The sequence below is a fragment of the Accipiter gentilis genome, chromosome W (genome assembly GCF_929443795.1).
Source record: "Accipiter gentilis chromosome W, bAccGen1.1, whole genome shotgun sequence".
Lineage (NCBI taxonomy): Eukaryota > Metazoa > Chordata > Aves > Accipitriformes > Accipitridae > Astur > Astur gentilis.
This window is the reverse complement of record NC_064918.1, coordinates 14,117,394-14,132,970: the sequence shown is the minus strand read 5'-3', so window position 1 is coordinate 14,132,970 and position 15,577 is coordinate 14,117,394. Positions and strand designations below refer to the sequence as shown.

Sequence of the window (15,577 nt, the reverse complement as noted above, 5' to 3'; positions counted from 1 at the left end):
CAACATTCCAAAATCTTTGCCTTCTGGCCAGTCCATGATCACTTCCACAACTCCTGGGCGACTGGGGTTTCCTATGCGAGCTTGTTGTGTGATCAGCGCGGCACACTTACTCCACGTGGCATCAGTCACATGATGTGTAGAGGAGACCCTCCCTTTGAACATCCAGCCCAGCACTGGCAGTCGGGGTGCTAAGAAGAGCTGTGTCTCAGTACCAACCACTTCTGAGGCAGCTCAAACTCCTTCATATGCTGCCAAGATCTCTTTTTCAGTTGGAGTATAGCGAGCCTCGGATCTTCTGTATCCCGACTCCAAAACCCCAGGGGTTGGCCTTGGGTCTCCCCAGGTGCTTTCTGCCAGAGGCTCCAGGTAGGGCCATTCTCCCCAGCCGCAGTAGAGAGCACATTTTTAACATCTTGTCCTGTCCGGACTGGCCCAAGAGCTACTGCATGAACAATCTCCCGCTGAATTTGTTCAAAGGCTTGCCGTTACTCAGGGCCCCATTTAAAATTGTTCTTCTTCCGGGTCACTTGGTAGAGAGGGCTTACAATTTGACTGTAATTTGGAATATGCATTCTCCAAAAGCCGACAACACCTAAGAAAGCCTGTGTTTCCTTTTTATTAGTCAGTGAGGACATAGCTGCTATTTTGTTGATCACGTCCGCAGGGATCTGATGGCGCCCATCTTGCCATTTTACTCCTAAGAACTGGATCTCCTGCGCAGGTCCCTTGACCTTACTTTTTTTATGGCAAAACCAGCCTTCAAAAGGATTTGGATTACTTCCTTCCCTTTCTCAAAAACTTCCTCTGCCATGTTGCCCCATACGATGATGTCATCAATGTACTGCAGGTGCTCTGGAGCTTCACCTTTTTCTAGTGCAGCCTGGATCAGTCCATGGCAAATAGTGGGGCTGTGTTTCCACCCCTGGGGCAGTCGATTCCAGGTGTACTGGACGCCCCTCCAAGTGAAAGCAAACTGTGGCCTGCACTCCGTTGCCAGAGGGATTGAGATAAACGCATTACCAATGTCAATTCTGGCATACCACTTAGCTGCCTTTGATTCCAGTTCATATTGAAGCTCTAACATATCTGGCACAGCAGCGCTCAGTGGTGGCGTGACTTCATTCAGGCCACAATAATCTACTGTTAGTCTCCATTCCCCATTAGATTTCCGCATGGGCCATATGGGACTATTAAAGGGTGAGTGAGTCTTTCTGATCACTCCTTGGGTCTCCAATTGGCAAATCAGCTTATGGATGGGAATCAGGGAGTCTCGGTTGGTGCGATATTGTCGCCGGTGCACCGTCGTGGTAGCAATTGGCACCTGCTGTTCTTCAACCTTCAGCAACCCCACAACCGAAGGGTCTTGGGAGAGACCCGGCAGGGTAGACAGCTGTTCAATCTCCTCCGTCTCCAATGCAGCTATACCAAAGGCCCAACGGAACCCTTTTGGGTCCTTGAAATACCCCCTCCTGAGATAATCTATACCAAGGATGCACGGGGCCTATCAGCCAGTCACAATGCGGTGTTTATGCCACTCATTCCCGGTTAGACTCATTTCAGCTTCCAATACGGTTAGCTCTTGGGATCCCCCTGTCACACCAGAGACACAGATGGGTTCTGCCCCTTTATAACTTGATGGCATTAGGGTACATTGTGCACCAGTGTCCACTAGAGCCTTATATTCCTGTGGGTCTGATGTGCCAGGCCATCGAATCCACACTGTCCAGTAGACTCGGTTGTCCCTCTCCTCCACCTGGCTGGAGGCAGGGCCCCTCTAATCCTGGTTAGAATATCCCTTACTCACTTTCTGCACACGTGAATCAGAAGTCCCTTCAAGGGGATCAGAAATGAGATCAGCCCATCTACTGCGTCTGGGGGACTGCTCACGGGAAACTGGAACAGCAGTTTTCCAAGAAGAATTCTCTTTTCTGGTTGCTTTTTCTCGCAACTCCTGTACCCATGCATCCAGGACTGAGGTAGGTTTTCCATCCCACTTCCTCATGTCCTCTCCATGGTCACGCAGGTAAAACCACAGGTTAGCCCGTCGTGTGTACTTTCTCTCTCCTCTCTCTTGGGCAGAGGAATGCTTACTCCCAATAACTGCGATGCGGGCCTGTACAGGTGTGGAGGAGGACAGATCCACTTTGAATTGCTGGAACTCTCAGGACAATTCCTCTACAGCCGAGACACAGGCCCGTAGGGAGGAAGAGAGACTTCCTTCGTATTGCCGGAGTTGGACAGCCAATTCATCCACCGTTTGTCCATAGCCTTTTTTCCAGCACATTACTGCCAATGAGTTGGCATAGGTTGGTGGTGCACTTCGTAGAAACTTCCGCGACATGGGTTGTGTGCATTGGACTTCACCTGGATCTGTGGGAGACTGCGCATTTTCCGGATCATTGTAAATCACCTCCAGCACGGCTAATTCCCTCAGGTACTGGATACCTCTCTCCATGGTGGTCCACTTGCCTTGGTGACATGTAACTTCATCCCTGAAGGGGTATCTTTCCTTTACACCTCACAGAAGTCGCCTCCAGAGGCTGAGGACTTGTGTTTTTCTCCCAATCGCCTTGTTGATGCCCCCTTCCCTAGACAGAGATCCCAACTGCTTGGCTTCCTTACTCTCCAATTCCACACTACTAACCCCACTATCCCAGCATCGGAGCAGCCAGGTAACAATGTGCTCACCTGGGTGGCGGCTAAAATCTTTCCGCATGTCACACAACTCACTCATGGATAGGGATCGGGTAATTATTTCAGGTTCTGCCTCTTCCTCCTGTTCTCGCGATGACCCTGGTTCATCTTCATCTCTCACTAAGCACACTGATTTCTTTGTGTGTTTCTTTTTCTGAACAGAGTCGACTGATACTGGCACAGGTTGGTTCTCTGGTTTAGCTGCAGTATCTGCCACCGGGGTTGGGGTAGCCACGGTGCCTGTTGTTGGGGTTGGGGTAGCCACGGTGCTTGTTGTCGGGGTAGGGGTAGCCACGGTGCCTGTTGCCCGGTTTTCCATCTTTTCCCCCTATTCCCCCTGAGGGTGCTGCCTAATATCAAGCAGTGTTTGGTAGATACTGGCCAGGGCCCAGCACAGTGTAGTGAGTTGTGTGTCTCTGGGATAGCCACAGCATTTGTCTTTCAAATATTCTACCACTTCATGAGGGTTCTGTAGTTGTTCAGGAGTGAACTTCCAAGCCACTGGAGGTGAGAAGTTCTCTAGATACCTGCCCACATCCTCCCACATGCCGTGCCACCCATGAATATCCAGCTTTGGGGCAGATCTCTGGGTGGTCCTCTTAAAGAGCCTTTTTGTAGCCCTAAAGAAGACCTGAAACATAGTCAAGAGGCATAGCACTAACAGCACACTGGCTTGCGCATCCCAAGGATATTCAAAATTCTCAAAAGCTGTTGTAATTAGTCGGAAGGAGAGAAGGGAGGCAAACAGATGTGGGGAATTATCCCCCCTAATTTCCCCATGGATTGGGTGAAATTACTAATAAAATCCGACAGAAGGTGCCCAAAGTATGGAAATGATATCACTGCCTCATACAGATACCAGCTTAACCTCATGACCAGTGATGTATGCATTTCAGAAGTTGACATTGCCCAGTACAGCAAAATGATAATCCCAATCACTCTCCCAGAGGTGAGAAACGCAACTACAGGCAATACATAGAGCATATAAGAGCTTACACAACTGCCACCATGTAAACAAATGAATCAACTTTGTGACTAACATCTATTTATCTAATATAAGAAATGCGTATGACAAATTTGTTTCAACACACTCTGGCCAGATCTGTCGTTATCTCAACCCTTCCTGCCCCACGTTGGGCACCAAAAAGGACTGTCGTGGTTTCAGCCCAGCGGGTAACAAAGGACCACGCAGCCGCTCACTCACTCCTCCCGCCCCCCTCCGGTGGGATAGGGAGGAGACAGAGGAGACAAAAGAAAATAAACCTGGAACCTTGATTCAAAGAAATTAACTCAATAATTTGATTAACTATTAAGTAGATATTCTTTATTGGCAGCGCTGGATGCACGGGGGATCGCTCCACCTTTCGTGCACACCATTGGGTCTAATTGTGCAGGTTAAGTACATGTTCTGCATACACATTCACTAGATTTCCGAGAAATGTTATACTTATTCATTAGTTTTCCGGGAAACTATTAGCATATGCAAATGTCCTTTACGCAGGCACATTGAAGGTCTCTGGTGGTCTTCAGGAGTCCTCTGGTGGTCTTCCATAGTCTTCCTCACTTTTCCACTATTTGACCCTCCTCAGGTGGTTCTGCGCAGTATGATCTTTTACATGTTTTGATACATCAATGCTTGTTAGTGCTCTTATTATCTAAGTTTTCATTAGTGGTGTAGAACCTTATGGTTAGTTTAAGCTAAATTTTCTACAAGAACGAGAACAAAGGCAGGAGTTCTTATCTTTTCTGGCCCTATCTATTCAAGCAAGGCCTCTACTTGTGCCTTCTCAACAAGATCGTAAATTCATCAAACATTTAATTAAGTTTTGTGATTGTTCATGGTTCCTTCTTGCTCATCACTCCCAAGTACCAGTCTCAGACAGGCTTAATCCTTGACAAACACCAGTCTTAGGTATGTAAAGTTACAGAGAGACAATCATTAAGCAATTAGCAGTTCCTTCTCTATGTCGCCTCTAGGGTTGAGATAAAGGCAGTTTACTGGGACAACACACACACAAAAAAAAGTTACAACAACAACAACAGTACTAATGAAAGAGTATACAAAAAGAGTGATGCACAGTGAACTGCTCACCACCCGGAACTGATGCTCCACCACTTTCCCCCACGGAAAGTCGAGAGGGCACACACACACCACCCCACCCCCCACCCCCTGCCTGCTCCCCATTTATATACTGAGCATGATGTCACATGGTATGGAATAGCTCCTTGGCTAGTTCAGGTCAGCTGTCCCCGCTATGCCCCCCACCTCCCAGGTTCCTGTAAAAATTAACTCTATCCCAGCTGAACCCAGGACACCAGGATAAAGGCAGAAATTACACTTTTACAAGGCACTAAGATGGAGTCTCTTAAAGACATTTAAAGACATCTTATAAAGGTGTCTTGTTTTTGTTTGGCAAGGTTTTGGTAGCAGGGGGGGTTACAGGGGTGGCTTCTGTAAGAAACTGCTGGAAGCTTCCCCTGTGTTCGAGAGAGAGCGAGCCCATATTAGCCGGCTCTGAGACGGACCCGCCGCCGGCCAAGGCCGAGCCAATCAGTGATAGTGGTAACGCCTCTGTGATAACATTTTTAAGAAGGAAAAAAAAGTTGGGATGGAGAGAAACTGCCGCCGGAGTGAGGAGTGAGAACATGTAAGAGAAACAAGCCTGCGGACACCAAGGTCAGTGAAGAAGGAGGGGGAGGAGATGCTCCAGGTGCCGGAGCGAAGATTCCCCTGCAGCCCGTGGGGAAGACCCTGGTGAGGCAAGCTGTCCCCCTGCAGTCCAGGGAGGTCCACGGTGGAGCAGATCTCCACCTGTAGCCCGTGGAGGACCCCACGCCGGAGCAGGTGGGTTCCCGAAGGAGGCTGTGACCCCGTGGGAACCCCGCGCTGGAGCAGGCTCCTGGCAGGACCTGCGGATCTGTGGAGAGAGGAGCCCACGGAGCAGGCTTTCTGGCAGGACTTGTGACCCCGTGGGGGACCCGCGCTGGAGCAGTGTGCTCCTGAAGGACTGCACACCGTGGAATGGACCCATGCTGGAGCAGTTCGTGAAGAACTGCAGCCCGTGGGAATGGCCCACGTTGGAGGAGTTCGTGGAGGACTGTCTCCCGTGGGTGGGACCCCACGCTGGAGCAGGGGAAGAGTGTGATCAGCCCTCGTCCTGAGGAGGTGAAGCGGCAGAAAATAACGTGTGATGACCATAAACCCCATCCCTGTCCCCCTGTGCCGCTGGGGGGGCTTGGTGGTGAAATCCGGGAGGGTAGTTGTGCCTGGGAAGAAGGGAGGGGTGGTGGGAAGGTGTTCTGAGATTTTATTTTACTTCTCATTACCTTGCTCTGGTTGATTTGTAATAAATTGAGTATGTTTTGCAAATTGAGTCTGTTTTGCCCGTGACGGTAATAGTGAATGATCTCTCCTGTCCTTATCTCGACCCGCGAGCCTTTGTTATATTTTCTCTCCCCTATCCAGCTGAGGATGGGGGAGTGATAGAACGGCTTTGGTGGGCACCTGGTGTTCAGCCAGGGTTAACCCATCACAAAAGGTAGTAATGAGAATTAGGAACTAAGAATTAGACCATGGCATGATCAGTGGAGAATCAAGCAACTAAAGTATATGGCAGCACTGACACCGCTTTTGCTTATTGTTCTTCTCTTCCACCATTGGAGTTGGAAAAATCTACTCAGTGCTGCTAAGTGGGAAACAAAGCTTAAGTCTGAGCTCTAGTGAGGGACTGATACCTGTTCAGTACTGCAAGTTTGGTGAAAACCTTCCAGGACAGATGCAGTTTGGAAATGAGGATTGTACAGAAATTATTTGTTCTGTTTTCATGTGGGATCATCTTTCATCCAATTTAAATACACCTTTTTGATTTCTTTCCATAAATGAGCTATCCATGTGTTTATTTAAGTTAGTTTGGGACAATCTGTGAGCAAACTATGAAGTTCAGAATGCCCAGGATGATGTCCTGATAGTGTTATTATTAACAGTGCTGCAGGATTTCCTATCTTCTAAGCTGTCTATCAGTCACTACAAACTGGGATTCCACATTTTGTTCTCTTATGAGATCCTGTACAATGGAAACCATGTGTTTCCCATGTTTCTTTTTTTACAGCTTTATATTAAAAGATGTACTCGAGAACTATGCACAGGCATTCCTGTAATGAATGCATTGGGTTTGTGTGGCAAGATTTTGGTAGCAGGGGGGTTACAGGGGTGGCTTCTGTGAGAAGCTGCTAGAAGCTTCCCCTATGTCCCATGGAGCCAATGCCAGCCAGCTCTAAGACGGACCCGCCGACGGCCAAGGCCGAGCCAATAAGCAACAGTAGAAGCGCCTCTGTGATAACATATTTAAGAAGGGGAAAAAAGTTGCAGCAGGCACAGAAACTGCAGCCGGAGAGCAGAGTGAGACCATGTAAGAGAAACAACTCTGCAGACACCAAGGTCAGTGAAGAAGGAGGGGGAGGAGGTGCTCCAGGCACCGGAGCAGAGATTCCCCTGCAGCCTGTGGTGAAGACCCTGGTGAGGCAGGCTGTCCCCCTGCAGCCCATGGAGGTCCACGATGGAGCAGATATCCACCTGCAGCCCGTGGAGGACCCCATGCCAGAGCAGGTGGATGCCTGAAGGAGGCTGTGACCCCGAGGGAAGCCCACACTAGAGCAGGCTCCTGGCAGGACCTGTGACCCCATGGAGATAGGAGCCCATGCTGGAGCAGGTTTTCTGGCAGGACTTGTGACCCCGTGGGGGACCTGCGCTGGAGCAGTGTGCTCCTGAAGGACTGCACACCGTGGAAAGGACCCACGTTGGAGAAGTTCATGAAGAACTGCAGCCCGTGGGAGGGATCCCACACTGGAGCAGGGGAAGAGTGTGAGGAGTCCTGCCCCTGAGGAGGATGAAGCAGCAGAAATAACGTGTGATGAACTGACTGTAAACCCCATTCCCTGTCCCCCTGTGCCACTGCGGGGGGGGGGTGGGGGGGTGGGGGGGGTGTAGGTAGAGAATCCAGGAGTGCAGCTGTGCCTGGGAAGAAGGGAGGGGTAGGGGAATGGTGTTTTGAGATTTGGTTTTATTTCTCATTACCCTACTCTGGTTGACTGGCGATAAATTAAGTTAATTTTCCCCAAGTTGAGTCTGTTTTGCCCATGACAGTAATTGGTTGAGTGATCTTTCCTGTCCTTATCTGGACCCACAAGCTTTTTGTTATATTTTTTCTCTCCCCCATCCAGCTGAGGAGGGGGAGTGATAGAATGGCTTTGGTGGGCACCTGGCTTCCAGCCAGGGTTAACCCACCACACCTAATTAAAAAAAAAATGCCATGGGTCCATTTTATTTAGATCTACAACTGGTTAATTTTCACTGAAAAAAACTATATCCAAGAAGAGATGACAACAAATATAGCAAAAAAAGCAAACCAGACTGTAAAATGATAGAAATCTAGCAAAGACCTACAGGTAAATAGGAGTTCAGAGGAAAAGGGCTCTAATCTCTAGGCCCTAAAGGGCTCTAATCTATTAATCCCATTACATTATTAAAAAGTAAATGGGAAAACTTCTAAGAACTGTTCTTTGCAGAAATTAAATCTGAAGAGAAGAAACTCTTCTTAGGGTGTTGAACAGTAATTTAAAATTACCAGAATGTCCACTAATAGTTCTTGCAATAATTCCTTAAAAAACAAAGAGATACAAACTAGTTTACAAAATCCTTGACCTAGCTGTGTCAATTCTCAACACAGCACTCACTTTTGGCCTATCTGGAACTTGCTTACACAGGAATTATCCCTTTCCCTACCCCAAAATAAAAATACATGCAGAGATGGATTGATTCAAAACAGCCATTCCATTTTAAATTCCCACATTAAACTCACTCCAGGACAACGAAACATATAGGTAAGTCTTTAATACCATGGCTCATTTTTCTAGGTGGTATATTTAGCACAAATGATTATAACTGTTAGAAAGGTTAAGCACCATTATTTTGGCTGAGATCATGCAAAATCCCACCCAGAAAATAATTTGTCTGGGGAGGTTAAAGTCACCTGAAAAGCAAAAGGGGATTAGAAGAAAAATTAATTTCAACCTGAACTAAAGCAAGTGTTAATGGCACCTGCTACAGTATTATAATCTGTGCGGAGGTATAAATAGACCATACTTCAGTGGCTAGACACTTTGGGGAGAAAGACAGGAGGGAAAGGTGTACTGCTGGTCAGCAGTCTATCATTTAATTAATTTAAGCCATTGTGAAACAACCTGGTCATTACTTGCTAAATGTAGTAGCTACTTGCAGTAGTCAAGTCATCCAAGCCATACATGTATTAAATCATTGGAGTCTTATCCTCTGAAACAAATATGCTTAAAATGAAAGGGTGAAAAACCCTGGGACCTGCTTAAGATGAGGTCATTGTTATATATAGGCTTAAAGCTTTAAAACAGGTATTTTAACAGGCTGTTTTAATACAATTAATATTTTAATTCCTATTAAATATTTTTTCTCATCTAATGATAGTTGAGCTTGGCTTCCCTAATTCCTTTGCAATATCAATACAACTGAGATATTACAGGTTGTGAGCCTCCTCATTTTTTTTCATGGGAAACCTGTGAGAGCAGCTCGGAACACCTGGCATTTGTTTTCAAGAGTGACCGTTAGAATTTGTTGTGCTGCATGTTTGCCAAGCCTTTGAAGAACTAGTTTTACAAGGTCAGGTTGGAGGATGGCCTTGTGTAGGCCTGGGAAGACGTGGCTGAAGACAGTCATGAGTACATGTATGGAATGTTTTTATCTTTAACTGTTCTGAGGACTGCCAAACATCCCAGCTGGGCCAGATATGCCCTCCTGTGTTGGTACTATTGGCTGTATGCCGTTAGTTCTTTCTAGATCTTTGTTGAAACATATATAAGTTTGACCCTTTTGTAAAATAAAGGGAATCTTGCACAGAGAGCTTGAGCACTTGATTCAGTCGTGTGATGGGTTAACCCACCAAAGCCGTTCTATCACTCCCCCATCCTCAGCTGGATAGGGGAGAGAAAATATAACAAAAGGCTCACGGGTCGAGATAAGGACAGGAGAGATCATTCACTATTACCGTCACGGGCAAAACAGACTCAATTTGCAAAACATACTCAATTTATTACAAATCTACCAGAGCAAGGTAATGAGAAATAAAATGAAATCTCAGAACACCTTCCCACCACCCCTCCGTTCTTCCCAGGCACAACTACCCTCCCGGATTTCACCACCAAGCCCCCCCAGCGGCACAGGGGGACAGGGATGGGGTTTATGGTCATCACACGTTATTTTCTGCCGCTTCACCTCCTCAGGACGAGGGCTGATCACACTCTTCCCCTGCTCCAGCGTGGGGTCCCACCCACGGGAGACAGTCCTCCACGAACTCCTCCAACGTGGGCCATTCCCACGGGCTGCAGTTCTTCACGAACTGCTCCAGCATGGGTCCTTTCCACGGTGTGCAGTCCTTCAGGAGCACACTGCTCCAGCGCGGGTCCCCCATGGGGTCACAAGTCCTGCCAGAAAGCCTGCTCCATGGGCTCCTCTCTCCACAGATCCGCAGGTCCTGCCAGGAGCCTGCTCCAGCGCGGGGTTCCCACGGGGTCACAGCCTCCTTCGGGAACCCACCTGCTCCGGCGTGGGGTCCTCCACGGGCTACAGGTGGAGATCTGCTCCACCGTGGACCTCCCTGGACTGCAGGGGGACAGCCTGCCTCACCAGGGTCTTCACCACGGGCTGCAGGGGAATCTTCGCTCCGGCGCCTGGAGCATCTCCTCCCCCTCCTTCTTCACTGACCTTGGTGTCCGCAGGCTTGTTTCTCTTACATGTTCTCACTCCTCACTCCGGCGGCAGTTTCTCCCCGTCCCAACTTTTTTTCCTTCTTAAAAATGTTATCACAGAGGCGTTACCACTATCACTGATTGGCTCGGCCTTGGCCGGCGGCGGGTCCGTCTCAGAGCCGGCTAATATGGGCTCGCTCTCTCTCGAACACAGGGGAAGCTTCCAGCAGTTTCTTACAGAAGCCACCCCTGTAACCCCCCCCCCCGCTACCAAAACCTTGCCAAACAAAACCAATACAAGTCGCCGCAAAACCAACATAACAGAAAGACTTGATTTCAGAGTTATTCTGAACTAAGATTTCAGGATACATTTAAGAAAGAAAAATCATTCTATGACCAGATTGAGAATAAATCTCAAAAAATGCTTCCTCAAAATATTTCATATTTAAGTTTTTTTCATCAGAATTTTGTGTTCTTTGATCATAAGTGCTAATATGATTGCAGCCAGACATTTTTTATAAGCACACTGTATCCTTTTTGAAATTTGAAAAATAATCTCCAGTGGTTGATTTTTTGTTTATGTATATTAAATAACTTTCCTGAATATGACTCACACAAGACAGCTTCAAATCAAAATTACAATATTGTCAGGAGAATTGCTGGCATAGTCCTCACAGTTTATAGGAATTCTAACCACACTGTAAAATGTAAGTATTATATTTATTTAGGAGAAAGAAAAAAAATTAGCTGCATCTAAATTATACTTATATCTCCAAATTATAGCATAGTTAGCTAAGATTAGTACTTTTCTGGATTTTGGCACATTTAAGATTTTTTACTACTAATAACAACAACATTGAAACAAACAGTATAATATTTTAAATAGGTTTTGTTTTGGTTTTTTTTAAAAAGAAGTTATGGCTCCTCATTTCAGATCTTCAGGATATTTATAAAACTTTGTAAAAAAAATTCCAGAAGCTAAGTTTTATGTTTAACCAAACTTAAAACATGCAACTGAGAGCTGAGAAGGATTTACTGCTTCAGGTAACTAATAACCTTCTTTCCTCGATGCTGCCGTACAATAACATCACCACAGATGTAATAGTTGAAATTTCTGGTTGTTAACACTTTTTTTCAAACTCTTCCAGATGATTGTGTGAGCTCAGTCACTGAAGCAAGCAGCTCCAGTGCTGGCATGATCTGCAACAGAGCACTCTAGCACGGCATACGGGGGAGGGGGGGGGGGTGTCCTGAACCAGGGAAACCTCAGGGGAGTGAAAAGACCCGCCAAGAGACCACAGCTCGCGCAAGAGTATCTGAGGAGACCTGGACGGGGCCAGGAGCAAAGGCAGCCAAGCCCCCACACCCATAAAAGAATCACAGAATCATAGAATACCACGCTGCAAGGGACCTCAAGTATCATCTGGTCCAACCTTTCTTAGCAAAAGCATGGTCTAGACAAGATGGCCCAGCATCATGCCCAGCCAAATTTTAAATGTGTCCAATGTTGGAGAATCTACTACTTCCCTGGGGAGATTATTCCAATGGCTGATTGTTCTCACAGTGAAAAATTTTCCTCTTGTGTCCAATCAGAATCTCCCCAGGAGTAACTTGTACCCATTACCCCTCGTCTTTTCCATGTGACTCTGTATTGGGTCTGGCTGAGATGGAGTTAATTCTCCCCATAGAAGCCCTTGTAGCACTGTGCTCTGCATTGGTAGCTAAAAAGGTGTTGATAACACAACAGTGTTTTGGCTACTGCTGAGCAGTGCTGGCACAGCATCAAGGCTGTCTCTCCAACATTTTTGCCCTCCCCTCAATGGCAGACTGGGGCAGGGCAAGATCTTGGGAGGGGACATAGCCAGGACAGCTGACCTAAACTAACCAAACAGATATTCCATACCATATGACGTCAGCTCAGATATAAAAGCTAAGTGAAGGGAGATGGAAGGGGGGGCATTTGTTATTTACATTTGTCTTCCGAAGCAACCACTACGTGTACTGAAGCCCTGCTTCCCAGGAAGCGGCCAGACATCACCTGCTGATAGGAAGTAGAGAATAACATCATTTGTTTTCCTTTGCTTTCACGCGCGACCTTTGCTTTCACTTTATTAAACTGTCCTTATCTCGACCCACGAGCTTTTTGTTATATTTTCTCTCCCCTGTCCAGCTGAGGAGGGGGAGTGATAGAGCGGCTTTGGTGGGCACCTGGCACCCAGCCAAGGTCAACCTACCACAGAGTCCTTGTAAAAAGGGATTCTCTATCTTCTTTGTAGCCACCCTTTAAATACTGGAATATGGTGATAAGGTCTCCCCTAAGCCTTCTTTTCTCAAGGCTGAACAAACCCAGTTCTCTCAGCCTTTCCTCATGTGGCAGGCTTCCCAGTCCTTTGTGGCCCTTCTCTGGACCCTCTCCAGCCTGTCCACATCTTTTTTGTATAGTGGGGGCCAAAACTGAACACAGTATTCTAGGTGTGGCCTGACAAGCGCTGAGTAGAGTGAGAAAATGACTTCTTTATCTCTGCTGGTAATGCCATTGTTGATGCAACCCAGCATCCTGTTGGCTTTCTTTGCTGCAGCAGCACACTGTTCACTCATATTGAGCTTGTGAAACCCCTAGGGAGCACTAGCAGCCAGGAGTGCCGTGAACAGGGCAGGCAACCAGGGCATGGCACGTTACAAGGGCACGGTGCGGCAGTTTGCGCAGGAAGGGTGCTGTAACTCTGCCGGCTTGATCAGGGAGCAATGGTATCTACCCGGCAGAAGGCCATGTCCTCAATAAACTCTGCATCCGCTATGACTGATGCTGCTTCACAGGCAGAGCTCCGATGGGAACATGCTGCTATCCACGTGTCAGGCTGTAGAGTGTGCCCTACTCTTATGCCAGTACTGGATAGCAGTAGCGAGTACACCTGTGGGAGGTGTGCCCAGGTAGAGGAACTCCTCAGCTTAGTGGCAGAGCTCCAGGAGGAGGTGAGTAGGTTGAGGAGTATCAGGGAGTCTGAGAGGGAGATAGATTACTGGAACCACACCCTACCATCCCTGGGACAGGCCTGTCAGGCAGACAGGACATGTGATACAGAGGATTCCCTATCCTCTCTCCACCCAGCAGAATACTGTGACTTAAGGGATGGGGGCAAGGGTGACAAGTTCCTGCCTGGCACAGCAGGTGCATCTCCTCCATGACTACACCTCTTCCCAGGTGCCCTTGTATAATAGGTATGAGGCTCTGCAAGTGGAACCAAACAATGTTGAGGATGATGGTCCATCTAGGTTGGAGGTGTCGCTGAGGTTAAGTTGGCCTATGCCCTGCATCAAAACCACTTCCATAAAGAAAAAAAGACAAGTTATTGTCATAGGACGCTCCCTTCTGAGGGGAACAGAAGGTCAGATATGCCAAGCTGACCCACTTAGGGAAATCACTGCTTCCCTGGGGCCCAGGTTAAATATGTGTGATGGGTTAACCCTGGCTGGATGCCAGGTGCCCACCAAAGCCATTCTATCACTCCCCCTCCTCAGCTGGACAGGGGAGAGAAAAAATATAACAAAAAGCTTGTGGGTCCAGATAAGGACAGGAGACATCATTCACTAATTACCATCACGGGCAAAACAGACTCAGCTTGGGGAAAATTAGCTCAATTTATTACAAATCAACCAGAGTAAAGCAATGAGAAATAAAATGAAATCTCAGAACACCTTCCCACCACCCCTCCCTTCTTCCCGGCCACAACTTCACTCCCGGATTTCACCACCAAGCCCCCCCCCAGTGGCACAAGGGGGACGGGGATGGGGTTTACAGTCATCACACGTTATTTTCTGCCGCTTCACCTCCTCAGGACGAGGGCTGATCACACTCTTCCCCTGCTCCAGCGTGGGGTCCCACCCACGGGAGACAGTCCTCCACGAACTCCTCCAACGTGGGCCATTCCCACGGGCTGCAGTTCTTCACGAACTGCTCCAGCGTGGGTCCATTCCACGGTGTGCAGTCCTTCAGGAGCACACTGCTCCAGCGCAGGTCCCCCACGGGGTCACAAGTCCTGCCAGAAAACCTGCTCCATGGGCTCCTCTCTCCACAGATCTGCAGGTCCTGCCAGGAGCCTGCTCCAGTGTGGGGTTCCCACGGGGTCACAGCCTCCTTCGGGAACCCACCTGCTCCGGCGTGGGGTCCTCCACGGGCTGCAGGTGGATATCTGCTCCATTGTGGACCTCCATGGGCTGCAGGGGGACAGCCTGCCTCACCAGGGTCTTCACCACGGGCTGCAGGGGAATCTTCACTCCGGCGCCTGGAGCATCTCCTCCCCCTCCTTCTTCATTGACCTTGGTGTCCACAGGCTTGTTTCTCCTACATGTTCTCACTCCTCACCCCGCGGCTGTTTCTCCCTGTCCCAACTTTTTTTTTCCTTCTTAAAAATGTTATCACAGAGGCGTTACCACTATCACTGATTGGCTTGGCCTTGGCCGGCGGCGGGTCCATCTTAGAGCCGGCTGGTATGGGCTCGCTCTCTCTTGAACACGGGGAAAGCTTCCAGCAGCTTCTTACAGAAGCCACCCCTGTAACCCCCCCCTGCTACCAAAAACCTTGCCACACAAAACCAATACAATATGTAACGAGGAAACTTCCTACCCTTGTACAGCCCTCGGATTATTATCCATTATTGATTTTTCATGTAGGCAGTGATGAAGTTGCAAGAAGAAGTCCAAGGGCAATCAAAAGAGACTTCAGGGCCTTGGGACAATTGGTTAAAGGATCAGGAACACAAGTGGTTTTTTTCCTCTATCCTTCCAGTTGCAGGAAATGATGTTGGAAGAAACAGGAAGACCCAGATGATCAATACCTAGCTCCAAGACTGGTGTCACCAGCAGAACTTTGGGGGTTTTGATCATGGGTTGGTCTATACAATACCAGACCTCCCGGCGACAGATGGGGTACAGCTGTCTCAAAGGGGGAAAAGGATCTTTGTGCAAGAGTTAGCAGGGCTCATTGAAAGAGCTTTAAACTAGATTTGAAGGGGGAAAGGGATAAACCAGGCTAGCTAGTGTTGCAAATACTCTGATAAAGAAATTAAAATTTGATTATATAAAAGAGTTAGGTTTGATTAAGAAGTAGAAA

The 15,577-nt window shown here is 47.9% G+C and overlaps 2 protein-coding genes across 2 annotated transcripts in view; both read left to right on the top strand.

Moving 5' to 3' along the window:
• LOC126035287 (uncharacterized) overlaps positions 1 to 15,577 on the top strand; it is a 546,802-nt gene that overhangs the window by 273,877 nt on the left and 257,348 nt on the right. The gene's annotated exons all lie outside the window — the stretch shown is intronic.
• On the top strand, positions 10,204 to 15,309 carry LOC126035356 (uncharacterized). Its single transcript, XM_049793892.1, has 2 exons — positions 10,204 to 10,487; positions 14,267 to 15,309. The coding sequence occupies exons 1-2, from the start codon at positions 10,223 to 10,225 to the stop codon at positions 14,908 to 14,910; spliced, it is 909 nt and encodes a 302-aa protein (XP_049649849.1). The 5' UTR covers positions 10,204 to 10,222; the 3' UTR covers positions 14,911 to 15,309.

Excerpts from the sequence above, each read along its gene's own strand:
- LOC126035356 (XM_049793892.1), top strand. The coding sequence starts at position 10,223 with ATGGGCTCCTCTCTCCACAGATCCGCAGGTCCTGCCAGGAGCCTGCTC. Across the intron at positions 10,488-14,266 it reads CTCCTTCTTCACTGACCTTG|TCATCACACGTTATTTTCTG; the intron begins GTGTCCGCAGGC and ends TGGGGTTTACAG.